Genomic DNA, 20,952 nt, shown 5'->3' on the forward strand with positions numbered 1-20,952 from the left:
AGCCGCGGCCGGCCGCTAATTGATGTCCGCGAGAGGTGAAGCTAGCAGGGTGGCTGGCCGCGGACACTCCCTTTCCGCGGGACGGGGCGGGCGGGGAGGGCTGTGGGGCCGCTGGATGCTGATGCCGCGCCGCTATCTCCACCACCGCGGGAGGAGCCCGGCACCGAGAAGAGCCCGTCGGAGCCCGGTCGGCGTCTTCGCCTCTCTGCCGTCTCCACGGGAAGAGCCCCGCGCCGCCTCGGGCAGGACCATGCCCCGCCAGCTGCTCTCAGGGACCGTGCTGCTAGGAGCCGCCTTCCTGCTCGCAGGTAGGAGTCCGCCGGCCCCCGCCGCCCCCCTCCCGGCCCCGGGCTCTCCGTGACCTCCGCGACGTGCCCCATCGGCGGCTGCCCCCGCCGCGCCGCTGCAGCCGGTGGGCACCTGCCCGCCCGCCGCCCATCGTTCCCCGGGCGGGAGCAGAGAGAGGGTGCGCGGGGGTGCCGAGCCCCTTTCGCAGCGCGGCGAGTCGCGATGTCCGAACCCGTGTCTCGAGGAGGAAAAAGAAGCTCTGATCGCGAGGCATGCTGCTTTCCAGCCCGCTTAGTTTCCGAGCGTCAGTTCTGCCCGTCAGGCGGAAAGGTGCCCGTTCCCTCGGTGCGGGCAGGGCGGGGAGCGCGGCGCGGGTCACTCCCGGCGGGGCAGGACGGGGCCGCCCGCATCCCGCGGGGCTGCGTGTGGAGGGACGGCTCCGCGCCCGCTGCAAAAATTCGCTTTGCCTAATCGCGATGTTTTTGGGGGTTGGTCGCTTTGTTTTTTCTCACTTCGAAAAAGTGCCGTGATCGGGGGGAGCGAGTCCCCACCGGGGGCTGAGCCCCTTCGGAGCGGCCCCGGTGCTGCGGCGCTGCCCGGAGGAAAGCTGGCGGGGCCGCGCCGCCGGGACGTTTTCCTGCTCGGGAAGTGCTGATTCATCAGCTTTGATATAGACATATAGGTATCCTTCTATATATTTTTTTTTCCTCAGGAAGAGTTAATTTCCCCGCATTATTTTTTCTCTGCTGTGCCCTCCTTGGCATAGGGATGAAATAGGCACAGGCATGGGACTCTCGTCGTGGATACAGGAAACATGGGTCGAAATCCTTGCCAGGCTTCCTTCACAGCTTGAGCTTGAACTTCGGTGTCCCTCTCCCACATGGGCTCCCGCGGTGCTGAGCTGCGCTGGGGCACCGGCTTCCTCTTTCCTGTCGGAAAGGTTTCCCATTGTGCAAACTGCGGCAAACCCACTGTCCTGGGAGAAGGTAGACTCTGTGATCCAGGCGCTGTAAGGGACCCTGGCTCACCTTCCTGTTCCAGGCACTGTCAGGGGCGCGTGCACCCTACACCACCTCCAATGGGGAAGGCTTGGCTTGGTTAGGGGAAGCCCGGTGTGCTGGGTGCGGGGCAGTGGGGCCGCATGCCCTGGAGTTGGCTCAAGTGCAGTAGGTACGGAGCAGTGCTTCTCCGCTGCGTGGCTGCATGCCTTTACAACTGGTGCTGGAAATTTGTATTTCTTTCCTCTCTTAATAGTGTGGGAGATTTAGCTCCAATCCAGAACTCAGACTTTTTCAGTATCTTCAATTTTGTTGCGTTCTCCTTCTTTCTTGTTCTTAAAAAAAGAAAATCCTCACTGCGGAGGTTTGGCTGAACATCCCAGGTGGGCTGATCAGGCTTCTTCTGGGCCAGAACTAAAACTCTCCTAGGCATACAGCATTCCAGAGTTGTCGGTGAAGTGGTGGGATGTTCTCTGCTATTCATCTCTAGGGGTTTCTTCCCATTTCGCCCTCCTTCACTGCCTGCTTACCTGAAACTCTCACTCAAGCTGTCCAGCGCTTCCCCTTCTAAGTGTTCTTAATGGTCCACTCTTGTAATTCAGTCTCTGCAATTGTCAGCTGAGTTTCCATGTACTGACTGGTACTGGAGAAGATTCACAGAGTCATTGGTTCAGGTGTTACTACAGACAGCTCCATAGTGAAGGGACAGAAAGAGAGCTTTAACTTGTATGTGGCTACTTAATAATTCCAGTTTCCCCCAAACAACATGAAGACTAAAAGCCCCGAGAGTTTCCATTTGAAAAATGAGATAAAGGAAATTACGGAAATTATGTTTCTTTGACTTGTGACTCTTGAGCACTTCAGCCCTCTGGTATTTCTATGCACGTTTGTATTTCAGCTATCAGAGGAAAGAAGAATGTTTCGTCTCTGTTTTGCACAGTACTTGCATATATTTTTGTTGTAATTTGTATGTATTTATCCCACAAACTATATTGCATACAATTAAGCTAAAGACTGTATACACAATGGTTGACATGAAGACTTTGGTGCAATATTTAGGTTTGATCTCCCAGTCACAGACTTTGTATGACAATAATTTTAATCAATAGCATTTAAGAATGTGAAGGACTGAGCTTAAATCCTGAAAAGATCAGATTCTGCAGCCTGGATCTAGGACCTTGTGTCCATATTTCCAGAAGCATGAGATGGATAAATCAGCTTTATTTCCAGCTGTCAGCACCTTGGCAATTCCTCACAATTAGCAGCTAGAAGATAAAGAGAATATATTACAATCTTATCTGTGGACACTGCTATACAAGCCTGCGTTATACCAGTTGGAACTAGATCATCAGCATCTCCAGTGACCGATGGTCTTTTCAATTTCATGGTCAGCTGGAAAAAATGAAGAAAGTAATTCTGGGTCAAATCTAAACTGCGTTGAGGTTAATTTCTTGCAATAACTAACCTGACTTCCCTGAAAGTGCTGTTCAGATTGAAGCTCATATGTTAAGGTTTCTATTTCATTTGGGTACTCAGCTGAAACAGCAGCACGGATGTGCAGCTACAGATGTCTAACTTAGAACTAGGGCTGGAAATCTCAACAGAGTGCTGAAAAATGGACTTTTCCACTTCTGAATCTTCATGGAACTTGGGTTCCCTAAAAATGTCAAGCTACATCCGTGTTAGGCAGAAGAGTTAGACCTTGTAGTATAACACAGGCTTTTAAAAAGTTGTTAATATTGCCATGGTTTTTTGTCATTCCTGAAGAAAATCCATTAAATGACTTACTGGTGTTCTACCATGCAGGAGCTTTGCTCACATACTCTACAGAAATCCAGATTTCATCCTCTCATAGTTGGTGTAATCTGGAGCAATTGCTTTGGGCTAAGCCAGCGACTTCCTTATGGTTCATGCACAAGGAAGTGAGTACTTGGCATGTGCTCTAGTAAAGATCTTTGTATCTAGAATGACCCAATACATCCAGAACCCTAAAAAAAATGTTACTGGGGAGAACTGGAGATTAGTTTGGTTGTGATTTGTTGTTTTTTATTACACGTGAACAGTAGCCAACATGCCAAGCTATTATTGTCAGATGCTACAAAGACTCAAACCAGTAGCCCTTTGCACTGTGTGGGTGTATAGGACAAAAGGAAGTTGTCCAGATTTTCAGGACAGTTGCTGAGTCCTTACGCTTTAATGTGGTTTGGAAACATCAAGCACAAATGTTTATCAAGTTGCTAATTTTTGTGTCCAACTGAGATTGGGAAAGGAAGAGGCTCAGCAGAGGAGGGCAAAGGCTCGGCATTTCAACAATCTGTGTCCAGTGGGGCTGTGATGGTGCTTTATCAGCAAAACTGCTCCCTTGGATTCCCTAAAACAAGGGGCTGGAATTCCTGTCATCAGCCCCAGAGGGAATGGAAAGCCACCCTGCTCTGAGAGCAGCATTGCCATGTAGCACTGGTGCTCAGCCACCGCTGCCACCACTGCCCCTGGGGGGAAACCTCTCCCATTGGTGTGACACCTTCAGCAGCAAACTGCTCCCTTCGGTCATGCTTCATCTTTATGTCCTTTGCCCCCAGCAGTCTGTTGCTTTATTTTCTCTATCAATATTTATAAGAACATGGGAAATCATTTCTATGTGTACTTGAGCATGGACTCTACCCGTGGACAGCACCTGCCTCTTTTCTCTTTGATGTTGTGATGCGCTCATACTACACGCAAGCCTCAGCTGGGGAATGACCTTCCCAGCATTCCCGGCACTGAGCGACCTGACTTCTAATCCTACCATGAGGGAACTGCTCATCTGAAAATTGATTCAGGGATGGACAGGAATGTGTGCAGACAGTTGTCGCTTACCAAGTTCAGTTTCATTGCTCTGTGATTGGAGTCAGCGCCATATAAATCCACGTGGTTAAAAGAAAAATTCAGGTACGCAGCAAGAAGCAGTTGGAAAAGTAAAAACCAAGTGCTTGCTCCAAAGCCAAGTGTGGTGCAGTATTTTGCCCATTGTGACTGGCAGAATGACTTCATTCCAGAGATAAGCAAAGCTGCAATGTATTGAGAAATGCAAGGGCATGGGAGAAAAAAAATCAAACCTGCATGTCAGGGGTACTGTTGCCTGAAACTGAAGTCCCGGACCAGTAGGATATATGGAGGAGTTTGTACTGGGAGTGTAGATGATTGTTTCTTCTGCTTTACGTCATGGTTGGTGGTTGCTGTTTTGTTTCGTGACATGGTGGCTGGAGCTGTGTCACCTTTGACATGTCAACGGTTATGGAGAGGAGGATATTGCTAATGACACCTCTGTGTTACTCAAGACTGTGATTGATTCTTGCAAAATAGTGACTGATCTATTCATCTTCTACCCTAAATTTTGGTTTGGTTTGTGTTAATGGAGAATTGAAAGGTTCATATTCCCAGTGACTTGGTTTTACTGTCCCCACTGTTTCTCAGTCAAACTACAGTTGATTTTCATAACCAAAATTGATTTGTCTATATCCCCAATGTTAAGTCACCCCTGTACCATACTTATATCACAATCCAGTATGATGGGATTGACACCAGCTTCTGTTTGCATGATTTCAGCATTTTGCTAGGTGATAGGGATACCCTTCTAGCATCCATAGATATCTGACAGTAAGCTCTCCTAAATACAATCCCTTTTAAGTCATATTCCCTCTTTTGGAGCTATTGCCTTGAAACAAGGTGTTCTTTGCTTCTTTAGCAGCTGGAGGTCAGGGGGGTGATCAGGAGGAAACTGTTTCCAGGATTTCAGTATTTTAGAGATGCTGGGGCAATAGGTTGATACTATTTCTGCCCCGCGCCCGGAAGTAGGGGCGAGTGGGCACAGTGGCCCTTGCAGAGCAGGGACCTTGTGCAGATGTCCTCCTCCTGGGAAGTTCCCTCGGGAAGCTCTGGGAACGGGACCCCCTGCTCAGTGCGTGGGGAGTGGTGAGGGAGGAGCACGAGGGCGCTTTGTGAGAGGCATTCCACAACTTCACACAGCTCGCCCCAGCGTCCTTCCTGTGGGATACTTCTCTGCCGCAGGACTTTGTTCCTTTTGTTCCCATTGTCCTTCCTCCATGGAAAAACCTCTCTTCGGGGTCACTGTGGACCAGTAGTAAGAGAAGCGTGAGAGCTGCCATCGTGGGTCAGCTCCCTGTAGCTCTGTGTTGTGTCTTTGGTGGTGTCCAACATCTAATCTTTAGGGAAGCCTCAAGAAACCTTGCACAAAAAGCAGCTACTTGGTAAAATTCTTCAGAGATGATTTTTTTTCTTTTGGTAGTGTGATCTCCAATCCACTGTGATTTACTAAGAGAACATGGGACTGAGAGTCAGGATAACCAAAATTAGCCTGCCAAAATTCAGATGTTGTCTATTTTTATGGCAAATGGATGCACCATAGTGGGGTCATGTTGCATTGTATTGTGCAATATAGAAGATTTTCTTATTTTGTTGCCCTGGTAGGGTTTGGTGTGAAAACCTGCCTCTGTTTCATGCAGTGCTACAGTTCACATTCACCCTAAGCATTAATGATTATAATTTGCTGGTGTAAATCAAGCCAAAGACATGCTTGACAGAATTCTGCATGTGCACCTACCTAGACTTTGTATTTTACATGCCATTTAACTGTAAAAGGGGCTTGGCTTCTTGGCCTGTTCATCAAGGAACACTTTGCATGCCAAAAAAGCCAAACATGATCTGATTTGTTCAGCTAGTGCTGTCCTCACCTTGGCTTATCTATTGTCCATAAGCCCACCAAAACCAACTAAAGCACTGACCTGTTTCATACCAGCCCTTGGTGAGTGGGCTGACTTTATGATGAAGAATGGAAGGATCCTCAGTGCAGAACCCAGAGGAACTGTCAGCCAGAGGGAGCAGTCCCAGCTGTAACATCAGCTCCAGGAGGAAGCTCACTCTGGATGTTCTTGCATTACTTTTGATTAATTAATTATCAAAATTAAACTTCAGAGTAGAGGTGGTCCGAAAGTAAAAAAGGGAGTCTGCTGTATGGACTCTTCTACTCATCTCTCTGGTTTAAACTGTTGCATTGCATTAGTTATTTTCTTGTTTTCAACCCTTAGAGTAGAAAGCTGATTTCCAACTATGTCTTTCTTTTTACTTGGAGAGTTGTGGGACAGTTCAGCTGTAATGGTAGAGCACTGGAAATAATAACCGGCAGCTTTAAGTGAATCCTGCAGTTTTGCTTTAAGTTTTATTTAACTTAGTTCTGAATTTATTCCTGCTTGCAGAGCTTAATGAACAATATGGTCTCAAATGGATTTGGTAGGACCGTTTTGCTGGCTGAGCTGGCAGGTTATTGGCAGCTAGGCCATTTGCCTTCTGAGACATTGATCTGAATCACTCGTCCGGTTCAATCCTACTATACTGCTTAATTTCTCTTGTCGGGAAATCTGTAACAAATCTTAAGTATCCAATTGGTAAAGAAATGTAATTTGGTAAGGAAAAGAAAAAATAATTTACTCCCTTAATACCTAATTATAGGAATTTAAAATGAATTGTGTTTATAATGTACTTTCTTTGCCTTTATGTTGTATCAATACTTTCCCACTATACTAGTTAATGGAAAGACTGACATGTGTTTGCGATGGAGGTGTTTGTAGTGGTTTTTAGTAGTTTGTAATGCAGGCATTAGGCTATACATTTGGATTCCCATTTTCAATTCCATATACTCAGTGGGGAAAAAGTTTGTCACTGTGGCTGATTTTTCTTCCTCTCTGTTAATGGCTTTCTCATTACATAGTGTCACCTACATATTTCTCCAGCTACTACTCATCTACATATTTCTCATCACGTATCAATGAAACAAGCACCTCTGCCATGCTAGATGGTGACAGATGTTCTCATTTCCAGATACTAAGTTTCCAGATGCAATAAAATTGGATGGACGAAAGAGGAAACTAAGATTTTGGTGGTTTTTTTTTTTTTACTCAGGTTCCCTGAATGTTGAATTTCAAAATTAATTTTTAACTGGCCTTATGTAAAGTGCCCAGGCCTAACAGACACCTGGTGACCTTCGGGCAGGCAGGACACAAGGTTTGATGAGATGGTGATCTGAGTGCCTTCGAGCAGACATTGCCTGGGCACAATGCATTGAACTGCTTCACCATGGCCATCCTTGTGGCTTTCCAGCTGCCCAGGTGTGACACGAAGTTGTGATGTTTTCAGTTGGCTGTAACCAGTGTCACATTTATTTTGAATAACCAAGTGTGATTTCAGCTTGTTAAATTTCCAAATCTACCTTTCTACATATCTAAATGAACAACTAAAACAGAACGGCTTTATCACAGGCATCTGAAATCATTAAGCTGTGCCTTACTTAGATGGAGTAAAATACTGGCAAAATATTGGGCAAATGAGTGGCAAAAATTGGGGAAATATGTTTGTATTTATGGCTATTGGCTATATTGGCCCAGTTGTGCATCCTGCTCAGATGTGATAATGAAGCGCTATCAGAACTGTACTTGCTCTATTTTTAGGCACTTTGTGTCATGCCCTGCCACTACAGCATCTAATCTTGTATCAGCATACTTATGCATCTATGCACAGAAAGTGCATACACACAGTAAATAAACTCTTGTCACTTGCTTTGAGGTCCAGAACTGAGAGGAGATAGAGACACTGGCTCAAAAAATAGGCACACATCATTTTGTGTCTGTGGAGACCTTTCTCAGGCAGTAATGAGTCCATTTGCCCTGCTGACATTTTTAATTCCAGGGTATGGAGTTGGGGTCAAGGCATTTTAACCTGCACAGGACTCCCAGTCTACAGATGTAAGCCTTATTCTTTTTGGACTCCATTATGATTCAGTGTCACACAGAAGCTCAGCTCTCTCACCCATTAACCTATCCATTTTATTGGTTGTCTGTTGCATCCTAATAGTACTTTAAATTCTCAAATTACAGTTGAGATTCGTCAGCTTCAAGCATTTGATCCAGAAATCACTGGGTGTGTGTTGTGCAGAGCATCAGACCTGATAATTGGAATGTCCCTTCTGAGCCTGAAAGGGATAAATCAATGAACATGATGATGTTCATGAATCAGTGTGTGTTTTGTAAGTGACTAGCTTCTAACAGTTTTCTTGATCTTGAAAGCAAATGAGAGCACATTTCAGTCATGGCAGAGGCATGTGCAAGGGGCAGATCCACAGAGGAGAGAGACAGCTTGAAGCACTTATCCTGCCCACAGTGTGCTCCTGCTTGCAAGCACGCACAGTGCCTCTCCTTGCACCAAGCAAACAGGAAACGGGGACAAAGCCACCTCATGGCTCATGGGCCTATGTCTGTTAACCCTTGCCATTCCCTGCAGCCCTTGATGGCCCTGCAAAGTTCTGCTTGGATCAAAATAAGGGTTACGTTTTGGTGGTTTGGATCAGGAGCTTGCTCAGCATTGGCTTGTACTGTAGGCCTCCCTGCATGCTCCATGGCAGATAAGTTCTCCTAGTTCCTCTTGTGCCAAGTTTAGGTGTGGGGATTGGATTTGCTTCAGAAACATGATGTGCAATCAGGTGCATGAAGGACTGTGAGGCTTCCTGGGAGCAGAGGCCTTGGTGGCACCTGACAGACCTGAGGTACTGCTGGAGCCTCAGGGTAGCTCATGGCTTGTAGGAGTTTTCTGGAGACTGTACCTGAGCGGGGACAGTGGAGACAGTGCTCTACCGCCGGGTGCAGGAACCAGACCATGCTGCCTATGTCCAAACTCCAGAGACCCTGGCAGAGCACACGGGATGGAGCTGTTGCTGCCATGGGGAGGCACAAGCAGCTGCCACCAGCAGTCACTCTTTTGTCTTATAAATGCAAGTATTGAAGCTGGTGGGAATTTCAATGTTGATTAAACTATGGGGAACTGCTGGTCAGTTGTTCTTGTTACGATAGGATGTTAACCACGACTTTAAATAGCTCTTGGGAGTTTACAAGAAGTTCCTTTTTCTCCGTCTCATATGTTTTAAATAGAGTGATTTGGCGTAATGATATAAGCAAAGTTCTTATGGATAGATACGATTGTCTGACCAAAAATACAAAGGCTATATTTGCCCTCCTCTTACGTACCTTTAGAAGAGATGGTGATACAACAGTTTACAAAGGGAACTCTGAAATAACGAAAACTAACGCTATCCCAGATTTTACAAAATGGATTAAAGCCATACACCCCATATGAGATTCACTTGTTGCTGTGTTCTGGTTAAGGTCATTCAACTTGTTTCACTGGAAAGGCACTGAAGGTAAGCCTTCTGAGTGCTCCTGATTATTTTGGCAAGATTCTGCAATTGCCTACTAGTTGCACGTGTGGGTGTCTCCATTCCCTTCAATGGGATGACTCACACAGAAGTGGTCATAAGCAAGAATGAAGTCCTGGACTACATCTGATCTGAATGACCTGCATCTTAAGGAGCATGGAAAGGTGAAGACCTGATTCAGATAATATGAGCATTCCACTTCCAGTTCATGACTGTCTCATGCAAAATATATTTTTGCAGAATGTGTTTCAATCAGGAGGAAATTATATTTGGTGGTAAAAATCACAAAGGATTGGTTATGTTTAGCCAGCTTTAACACACGTGCAAATCCAATGATGACTGAAACAATTACTTCTTGATGGATAACTTTATTGCTCACAGATGGCACTTTAAACCAGAAGGTCAGATTCTTTATACACACTGAAGCTGCAAAGATAAACTGAACATTCTCTTTAACCTCTCACTGTGCAGGTGAAAACAGATTAGTCAACGTGTTCAGGATAATTGTAGTGGCTGGAGGATCACTTAGCCTCAAATTATGAAAAAGATGTTGAAGACCACCAAGTCTGTTCACCTCAGGGCAGTCTCTAATAACTTCTAATGTAGTTTGTTTCTTTGAACTAAGGCATGGAGTTATCTTTTGAGTTTCCTTTCTTTAGTCTAAGGTAACAGAAATTCCAAGTTTATAAAAAGGAATTTTAAAAGTAAGGCTGGAAAAATTAGAACAAAGGCAATAATCTGGAATATGATCCTGATTTTGAGTTCAGTTAATCTGTTCTTTTAAGAGAAATTGAGATTTATCCAAAATCATTGGAAGATTGATCTTGTATGCATGGTTACTTTGATGTCTGTAGAGTTGAGCTCGCACATCATACTGGAAAAATATATGTAGGCTATTTTACCTTTTTTGTTTAGTTACTCGTAATCTGTGTTTTTGGTTAACAAATAATTCTAAGTTCTGTTCATTCAGAAAAAGCATTGCTTTGATAATTGAACAAAGCTTATTCTTTTGTTTCTTTGCAAATTACAGATTATACCCTCTGCTTTCATTAAAAAAAAATCCTTCCATAATTAATTTTTAGACTAACTTCTGCAGTCCAAATTGATGTTTGCTTGTTAATTAAGCAATCACATTGACTGACTCTTACATATATCTAATAAGCCTTCCAAAACAAATGGAATACACGGAGGAATCACCCCTTTCCCTATGGGGAGAGATTCCTCACTTATCAGGATTAATTAGTTCTCTTGTTGTCAGTTGAAAAGAAGTTGCACCCCCCAATGTAGGTCAGTGTGAGGGTAGGTTGCTGATGGTCGCCTAGTGACGGGCATAATGATAAGTGAATGTGTCCTGTTGAGCCATGACCCTTCAGAAAAGACAGTGTCAAGTAAAATGCCCAGAGAAGGTACGGAGAGGGCATAATCCACTTCTAAATATTGACAGTGGGAATTTCCCTGCTATTCTCCTTTCCTTTTCTGTTCTAGTAAACATGTCAAACTCCATTGCGTTTGTACTCTGCATCAGTTTTGGAGCATTTAAAAATGTAACAAAGCTAATGACCCATAAGTAGATAGGATGTCCAATTAAGTTATTTTTCTTCAGACTGAGCATCTCTGCTGGTAAGAATCTTATCTTGTTTTTTCCAGAAATATGATCTTTTAATTCAGCTTTTTGTCAGTAGAAAGCTAAATTAAAGAATAAATTAAAAATCTGATATATTATACAAAATACACTGATACTAGGTTTTGAATATTAATGTGATTAAATACTGGAGTTGTGTCTGAAATGTACTTGAAATAATGGTGTAACTCAGGCTTATATCAATAGGAGCAAAGTTAGACGAACACTAAGCACTCCTTAAGATTGCACCCATAACATTTACAAATACTATGGTGTCTTTTAGAGACATGTAATACGTGTAAAAGGGCAACAGCTTCAATACGTACCCAGCATATCTGGCTTTTTTTTTTTGCCTAAAGGGTGAGAGTGAAAAGATTATATATTTTTTTTTCATTTGATTTTAATAACTCTAAAGCCATGTGCTACCAGGCTGCCATGTTTCGTATGCTTAATTAAAGACAAATCTTGAGATTTGCATGTGGGTGTCTTTTCTTATATCTACGTAGAGTTACCAAGAGAAAAATTTGTAACCTTTATGATGCCTTCTTGCCCTTCACCTTTGGCAGACTTGGAAAACAAGAGCAGTTCCCATTCCCAGGTCTGGTCTTCTGGTCCCGGCATGGGTCAGGTGCAAGCATGCTGCGCCTGGCTGCCTTTGCTGCTGGCAGGGTGCTTCCGGCAGCGCCGAGCAAAGCCCTTCACCCAGCATGGAGCATCTCATCCTCTGATAGTAGGAGGATGAGAGAAATACAGGTCTTATCTCAAGTTCTTAGTATTTAGCTTCAGGGACATTATTTCAGAACTGAAAGTTCTCAAGACTCAAAGACTGCATGCATCTACAAGAGACTACCCCATAAAAGCACAGTGTGCTATTTGGCAGATCCACCATTTCAGAGTTGAGATCCTTAAATGGTAGGTGAGAAAAATGTATGCCTGCAAGATACCACGGAACAAATTGCTTCTTCAAAGATTTGCTGTATCCTTTCTTTCTCTCCTGTTAACAGCTGAAAAAATGTATTCATTTCTAGTTGAAAGTCTGATTTTTCTAGACAAATCTTAGAGGAAGTCTGTGTACTTGAACTGTACCACCATTCAAATTTCTGGTAATATTTGTGGTAAGGTCCTGAAAACTTCTCTTTGTTCTGAAAGCTTGTTATGCGTTTGCTTGAAGCCTGTTCAAGTGGGCTACAACTTAGTTTATCTCTGCGTGTAAGTGTACACTTTAAATTTTCTTTTGAACAGGGATGAATGTTAGGATATACAGGAACACTGCTATGGCCGCAGCTACAGTGGGAAATACTTACTGACAAATGGAGTGCAGCTGGCACTTCCAGAAAAAGCTAAACAAGAGCAAATGAAGGCAGTGCCTCCTTACCTTTTGTACAAAATCCTTGTACTTTTAGCAACTCTCCCCAAAAGCGGAGACTTGCATTCTAGGCCTTTCTTAGACTGAAGGAGTTCCTATCCTCTGATGCATAACTGCTGGGTAAAACTTGCTGAATTTGGTGCATCCAGTTGAACAGAGTTTGTACATTCAAGGTTAGGTTGCCTGACTCAGCAAGAGTTGTTGCCCTATAGTTCCTTCTGCAGTCAGTGAAAGATTGGCCTTCCCAGTGGTGATTCATAGCAGCCACATGGAACTCACTTATTTCTGCTGTGTGTGGTACATATGGCTATTGGTATTTGGCTGTGGTAGGAACCTCTTAGAAGGGTTTGAAGTAGCTAAACTCAAGCTATATTTGACAGAGTTCTAGCGGAAAATCCACAGTACCCTTGTTTACACAGTTGTGCTTCTCTCATGTGTTGACAATTAAATATTTTCTCTTGGAGTAAAGTGAGCTGGGGTACTCACTGATCTTCTCTTTCAACACTAAAATCTTCACTAATTGCAGTCAGGTCCAGGTTTAGACTTAAACTGGCTTAAGTCTTGCAAAATATTTGTGTTCTTTGCTTGTGGAACACTTTGCTGTCAGTGCAAGGCAGTAGGATCAAGGACTGCTTCTTTGCCCGGCCATGCATTTCTCTCTGCTTGCCATGAAAGCTTTTGTGGCAATAGCCTACTATGGTGCAAAGATACAACATTACACCTTCCTGACGCTTGTTGGCTTAATGCACCAGAAGGTCCTGTAGTCCTCTGCTCTTCTGCCCATGATGCTTTTCCATGGACTTCCTAAAACTTGCCTTCACACAACTTGCAAGAAACCTGCTTTGATATTTTCAAGCATCTGAAGCCACCCCATGTTACACTGACACCCAGGTACGCAGGGTTTCTCTCATCACACTTGAATGGTCTGGCCACAATGGGAGCTTTGTTGGTGTATTTGTTTTCTCAGCAAGCAGCAGGTCTGGTACTTTTTCTTAAAATTTACTGTAGAGCTGTCCAGTTGCCCTTTGACACCACTTTACCGAAGGAAGACTGCAGCTAGTGAGGGACTCCGAGTGACAGTGCTGTGACCTTCAGAGACAGGAAGGGAAGGTCCTAAATCCCCTTTGCCTCCTTCCAGAGCAGTTCCAGCTTTGCAGCGAGGTGTTTGAGTGAGAGTTCGGGATCTCAGAGGTCAATGTCTGGTTGTGGCCAACTATTCAAGAGGCTGCCATTGCAGCGTTTCCTAAGGAAACACAGCCAGCAGTGCTGGAGGACACACTTCCCTGGTTCATTGTGCAGCCACAAGGTCCCGAATTTCTTCACAGTTCACTCAGTGAACAGTTTGAGAATAAAACTGTTGACGAAATCTTGCATAGCTTTTATTTCTTCTTTCTTTCCTGAGTAATTCATACTGAGAAGGATGCAAGCAGCAGGATTTTACCCAGAGGAAGATCTATGTGTGGTGAGGGGGGCACTGCCTTTGCTTTGTTTCCTCCTTCCAGTATAGCATCCTAAATGTGAGTGGACTTGGAGTTCGATGGTTTGTCATTGTTAATTACTTTCTTCTTTGTTTTTCTAGGATCGACTTCAGGATCAAAATTAAAAGTTCCTGAGCTGAGCGTGAAAGGCATACAGCACGTTATTCAAGCAGGCCAGACTTTAAATCTCACATGCAGGTAACCAGCTGAGCTGGCTTCTCATAATTTGGCTGGGAATTCATATACCTGATACTTCCTTTTTTTTTGTAGCTGAAATTAAAAAAAAAAAAACCAAAAAAAAACAGTGAAACCTTATGCTGTGGGGAAAGGTGGGGAGTGAACTTCAATGGCAATTGTTTAGTAGTTCTTTGTTGTTTCTGTTGTTGTTTTTGGAAAACAAGATAAAAGAGAACCCCAGAAATAGCCTAATATAATAAAACAGAAAGCTTGGGAACTGGAGCTATATCATCGCAGCCCAGCATAATTGTTTCTGCTTCCTTATCTGTATTTGCAGGGGGGAAATGCTTCATTCATGGTCTTTGCCTGAAACTCTAAGTAAGGACAGCAAAAGGCTGAAGGTAATTAAGTATGCCTGTGGAAGGAATGGGACGCAGTCCTGCAGCAGTCTGACCTTGAGCAGAACTCAAGCAAATGACACTGGAAGATATGGCTGCAAATACCCAACAAGTCCAGCGAAAAAGAAGAGGGAATCTATAGTCTACGTATTTATTAATGGTAAGATCATGTTATTTTAATGCTTCTTATTACTTTTTTTTTAGTGCAGCAAAATTGATAAAAAATTCACCTCGGCTGTGTTTAAATAATAGGGTTTTGAATTATATTTTCAGCTCCACAAATGTCATGATAATTTACTGATTTATGTATAAAATCTGCTTTGTCAGAGCTTCTGAAAACAAGTGTTTTATTAGTTAGGATAAAATGAAGAAAGAAAAATACTAAACCCAACCAGACCCCTGGAGTATCTCGGGGTTTGCAGGAAGTGAATTTGTGAAATCAGATCTTAATCAGAGGATGACTGATGAAAACCATTTATCTGGTGCAATGTCCCCTTTAACCTGCCTAAGACTGTGCATTTCTAGACAGAAAGATGCCAAAGCTCTTTCTAGATCACTGAATTTTCTCACACTATAGAAAATTAATATTTGCATGCAAGTCACATTCAGAAAAATGCTCTGCAGTTCATGTTACACCAATTTTAAAAATCTAGAATAATTGAATTCAAAATAAATACAGAACTGTGTTCAGCAAACAAGTATTGTGCAATATATGGGAAATGCTGGAATTAGGTCAGTTAGGTTGTAACAGAAATCGCTTTCTGATACTGTCTTCTTCCAGGATGTTAATCAGACAGTTCTCAAAACAGTTGAATTCAAAATGAACAACAGTGAAAGAAGAAATTATAAAACCTTTAGCTTTATTGTTTTATTATATATTTTAGTTTTGCTCAATTTTTACAACAAAAAGTTCGTAGATTACTATGGGGTATCAGGATTCATGGATTTTGGAAGCCTGCATTAGAGAGAATATGCAACTGGAACTTTTCCAAATGAAGTGTCTGCTGCTTCTAATGAGTTCACATCAGAGTGAATTAGCCTTTGTTTTCAGTCTGTGACACAAAGAGTGGGACTGATGCTATGGAAAATCAGAACCAAATGGACCGCTCACTACAGTGACAGAAAATAAGACAGCTCTCTCCATTATTGTGTGTTGCCTTTCTGATAATTATTGAATAATTCATAGTGTTCATCCAGCTCTGTTTCATCTGGAATACACTGCAGTATTTTCCTCACCCAACTATTTACCTGTAATTCACTGGATATCCAGTGACAGATGCATCCAAAAAGGCATGGTGAAAGTAGAAGGTTATTATTCTAGCAATCAACATTTACTTTCTTGGATGATTTCTTTGAATTTCCCACCATGGGGGATTTCCCATGGGACCTCCTTGAACCTCCTGCCTTGGACCTTATCTTTAGTTGAGATCTACCCACAATCCTCCCCATTTACTACATGAGAAGAGCAAGGACAGTTGTGACCCTTACTGAGAACCTCTCTGCTAATTCACTTTGTATTATATGAGTTTCCTTCATGTTTTCTTGGTCTCCTTTCTGTATGACATGTTAATTTTTCCAGATTCTGAATTATTATAAATTGAAGACACAGTAGGTCGTCCTAACTCTTCCCTGCTTCCTGAGCTGCAAGTGGCTTCCTTGCACCCAAAAGAGAACCTCAATCAAATATATGTCAGTCAGTTAATCTGCCTAACTCAAATGTCAGAAGACAAGTGTGTCATTAAATAATAGCTTTTGGACAACCCCTGAGCTCCCTCCAAAAATCTCTTAAAGATAAAGCAGAAGGCCTGAGCGCCGTAGTTATTTTGATTTTTCTTTTTTAAAGAAAGTTTATTAAACATTGATATTGCCATTGAAATTGGTTTGGACTGACCTTGCCTGCCAAAAACCAGTAAAATGTAGAAGGGACTATCTTGTAGCAACGTTAGACATCTTTGGCATCTTAGTTTTTGGAATTTGACAGTCCTTTTGATTGAAAGCCAGTTTCTTAACACTTCAATGTTGATTGTGTCTCACGAAGTATATATATGAGTTTGGTAATCTACTAATGGCAAAGGAGGCTGCAAGCTAACTGCTCATGTAATGACTGTTGAAAGCCCCACTCTGCCCCAAGGTGGGGAAAGGTATGTTGGTCCTCCAAAATTCTACAATTTCAGGGAGAAATGTTGAGCAAATTGAAAAGAAATGAGATTCTGAGTGCCAAAACTAACCCTTTCTGATCAGTGTAGCATTAGCATTGGAAAGAAAATAGGGAATCAATATAAGTCAATGTTTCTGTGAGCATACATGAAATTCAATTGCCTGGGTTGAGTGGCAGAGAAAAGAGGATAGTAAAATGCTCTGATAAGACTATCTTTATTGAGTTTAGTTTTATTTTAAAGAAATTTTTTGGGTGCTTAGGAAATAAACATTTGTAAAAGACAGGTCCCTCCTAGTTTTGTATTGTTTCCTGTGGCAGGACGTTGTGTCAGTCCATTTCCCATATTAGCTCCATGTGGATCCCCAAGGTGCCTGTTTCCCATGTCTTAGCATGCTGCAGATGAGAACAAATAGTTGCTATTTACAAACACATGGTCCAAATCAGGAAAGCTGATATTGTTTGTACAGGAAGTCATCACTGATTGTTTTAAAAACATTATTCATTTCCGTAATTAGAGTGATACTGAAAATGAACTGGATTAAGAAAAAAAAAGAAACACAGTAAATCCAGTAAATCCTTTGGTTCAGGAATGAGAACATGCTATGGCAGAAGGTGAGCTTCTGTGGACAAAAATAAGACGCAAGATGATGAGAAGGAAACTGCAAATCCCACGTCTTGGGACGTCTTAACACATTTCTGAAGTTATGAAGTGCAGTGTTTGGGTGTTCAAGAACCAGCAGACTGGTGACATTTTGCTCAGGATCCAGTTCTGGCACCGCCCTGCTTTTAGCTGGAGAGGTCACTACTGAGTTGCACCATGGAGTGAATGCCGCAGCAACTCTTGACCACACACAGCTCAGGAATTGAGACATCAGGTGAGGGAAATGAAGCCTCTCAAGAGCCTTGGACTTTGCTCTAAGAAAACTGATATGCTGACTTCTTTTCATGGGAACAATCCAAAATGAAACGTAAGCCTCTGCTCCAATTTCTCCACTGCGCTGGTCCCAAAACTGCTCCTATCTTTCTTTTGTTGCACAATTGCTATCTGTATGTTAAATGGAAAGATTGGCAATGAATTCTCACTGTATACGTTGGAGTAAGACATGGGGAGTTTTCTACTTGGAAAGTGACCATTATGTAGAAAAGACAGTTAAAAAACCCCACACTATTAGCAGGCTATTTTGAAACCTACACAGACATCCCCAGGGACATTGCTGAAGGCTTTTCTTTATGTCTGCCTTTGTTTCTGTAGTTCCAAGACACTCTTCTCCAGTTGCTGGAGCTCATTCATTTTCTTTCTTCTTCAAAAATTTCCAGTCCTCTTCGTTCTTTGCTCTCATCTCTTTCTTCCTTTGCCTTTGATCACCTGTTCCCATGATACAACAGAGAAAAGCTAGTAAGTTCAATTACATTAATATAGAAAGTTTAGATTGTTGCAGGAATTTGAAGAAAATTTGATTCAAGTTTAATTGTTGCTAGTTCCTGTGATGAAGATAGATTTCAGCTATTAATATACAAGAACAATGTTTTAGTTCTACTGCAGCACAGAATTTTTAAGTGAAGTCGTACTTGACTTCAGATATTAGCCCATCACTTAGATACAGTTCTTCCTCTCCTTTTCTCTCCTCACACTCCTACTGTGCATGTTTCTGGCCACATACTTTTCCTTGCTAAGACATTTACTGATACTTCAGCTGAGCACCACTTAAAATATTCTGTTTTAAAATCAGACCTCTGTGCTAAGTTATTTGTCTATTCTCTTTCTGTGTATAACAGAGAGAAAGAAAGTACCTTCTGGTACGTGTTTCTCATCACTGACTTGACAAAGAATCTTGAGGACAGTCTGAAATTGGATGTCTTCCTTTGAGAGGATTCCAGTCAAATGAGTCAAATCAGAGCTGGATAACAAAAGGTCCTGAGAGCTATGCTTGTACTCACTGATGCCTGGAATATCAAACATGTCCCTTAATTTTTGATATTTGACTTCAGATGTGTCTCAAGTTGGACAGTACAAAATGAAGAGCTTTAACATTATTGAATGCTTCAAAATACCAAAACATCCACGGTTTTGAGCGCCTTTTCAAACTCTAGACTTGCATCCTACCAGGAGCAGAGCATGTCCTGTCTCCTTGAGAGGTCCAGTTGTTGACTGCTAGCTGGATCCAGCTCCAGAACTGACACGGATTTAACATTTAGCTTGAGTAGACTGACTCCTGAAACCCCAAAAGTAGCCCACTGCAGAAAAGGGAGGTTCCCCAATAGCACAATAGTTCCCCAGAAGGGTCTCTGAGATCGGAAGCTTCAAAGTCAAAATAATTCAGATGTAAACAGCAGCAAGACAAAATACCTTGAATGTTAACAGTAAAGAGGAATATCTTCTTTTTCCTTCTTCAGAAGTAATGTACCTATAAAACAGCCTGCTGAGGCCTAGGAAAACTTGTGCCTCTTCCTTCTTTGCTCTTGGCACAGTTCTAATATATGAGCAGTACTTTTTGGCTTACGTTTTCAGAGTCAATGATATGATATCACCTCTGTTATGAAAAGGAAACTAGTTGGGATTAAACTATGCTACATCTGTATCAACTAAATAGACATATTTTTAGTGTCTAATGGGGTTTCTGTTAGTAAACTGAGCTCTCTAGGACTCACTGATCTAAATTACCACTAATTGCTGTACCTCTATAGTGTCACTGTGTCTACATGGTCTTCATATCATGCTTCAATGTGTTGAGCAGAGGAGGTTTGGAAGCTTTGGCAACATCAAAGGAGGAACAGTCAGCTTCCTGAGATCTCACTTCCTCACCAGGGCTTACAGTTGCTACTGAAATGGAAATACATTTCCAAGATGATCCATCATGAGAGAGGGACAGAACTGAAAAAATGATCTGATGACCAGAAGCCTTTCTAGAGTTAACTTTCTGAACATGGTAATTACTGCAGTGTGAATTTCCTAGTTAAAGTGAATGAGAGTATTTTTTCATAAGAACTGAAGTCACTTTTTAAGTATGTTATGGACCTACGTCGATGATAGCATAGTGTAACTAGCTCTAAAGGAAAACAAACTCTGCCTAGAGATCACTGAAATTATGCTAGCAATGCTTTGTATCTGAATGTGCTCCAGATATGAAGTATTCCCCTCCTTTTTATTTCTTTTCTTGACTTCTGTGTTTATTAATTTATAGCTCATGACCTTCCTCCTTCAGGTTTTAGAAAGAAAGACTATTATTTTACAGCTTAAGGCAAGGCAAGAATGGAAAAGCCTGTATTACAGAAAGACATTGTGCTTCCACACATACAAAATGGGATTTTTTTTCTTAAGGAACATAGTCATCTATCTGTGAGTAAATTGAGTAGATGCCTTTCCTAGGTCGCGATTAATCACAGCCTCAAACAGATGTCTGGATCAGGTCAGATGAAGTCAGGTCCCATTCCAGAATTAAACCACAATTGTTTTGACCATGTAGCTCAGAGAGGGGTGTCTGTGTTCCAGATATGTAAGTGAGGTGAGATCCACTCTCAGTCTGAAAAAGTCCTTGAATTATGTTGAACAACCCTATTGATGCAGCCAGGATAACTACAGCTAGTCAAAGTAAATCCCAGGAAAGGAAAGGAGAATTTCATAATTGGACCATTAACTTTAGTGAAGTTCATATGTCTATACTTTTTTGCATATGCAAGAGGGAAAAAGGTTGTTATGCGAATGTGAGGAGACTGTCTTTGTTCTTTTGGCCTGGAAAAAACATTAATGATGAGCCAGGTTCAAGTATGTACTTTGGAAGAACTATCTTTCAGAGATTCCAAGGAGCTCAGACTCCTGCAGAGAGTTTTCTTCTTACAAATGTGTAAATACTCTGACTTACATAGCTCAGATTATTAAAAACAGAACAAAGCCAAGCACAGTAGCTGAAGCATGTGGAAATAAAGAACCTCACCTTCTCTGAATCTGACATTTCAGTGTTGGTTAATTTGGCTGTTTGTGCAAACCCTGTAAATAGCTTAGACAGGTTAGTGATATCAGACATAGTTTTGCGTGTATTAAGCCTCTTATCAAGTTTGTATCTGGCAGCCAACCAGTTTCGTAAAAAGCTGCTATTTATATTCTTTAACAATATAGCAAGTGACCTTCAGATTTTGTGATTTCATGACTGTTCATTGTGGTTTCATGTTGATTGTAAGCGAGAGACATTGTAAGGAACACGGTCAAACCACTA

The 20,952-nt window shown here is 42.3% G+C and overlaps 1 protein-coding gene across 1 annotated transcript in view; it reads left to right on the forward strand.

Annotated features, from left to right (window-relative positions):
• Positions 1 to 20,952, forward strand: part of FLT1 (fms related tyrosine kinase 1) — a 103,951-nt gene continuing 82,999 nt past the window's right edge. The window contains exons 1-3 of the mRNA XM_021378571.1: positions 1 to 308; positions 14,110 to 14,206; positions 14,523 to 14,743. Coding sequence (XP_021234246.1) covers positions 23 to 308; positions 14,110 to 14,206; positions 14,523 to 14,743 — 604 coding nt within the window. The 5' untranslated portion in view covers positions 1 to 22. The remainder of the gene's footprint in view (positions 309 to 14,109; positions 14,207 to 14,522; positions 14,744 to 20,952) is intronic.

This window comes from Numida meleagris, chromosome 1 (genome assembly GCF_002078875.1).
Source record: "Numida meleagris isolate 19003 breed g44 Domestic line chromosome 1, NumMel1.0, whole genome shotgun sequence".
In the NCBI taxonomy this organism is placed as follows: domain Eukaryota; kingdom Metazoa; phylum Chordata; class Aves; order Galliformes; family Numididae; genus Numida; species Numida meleagris.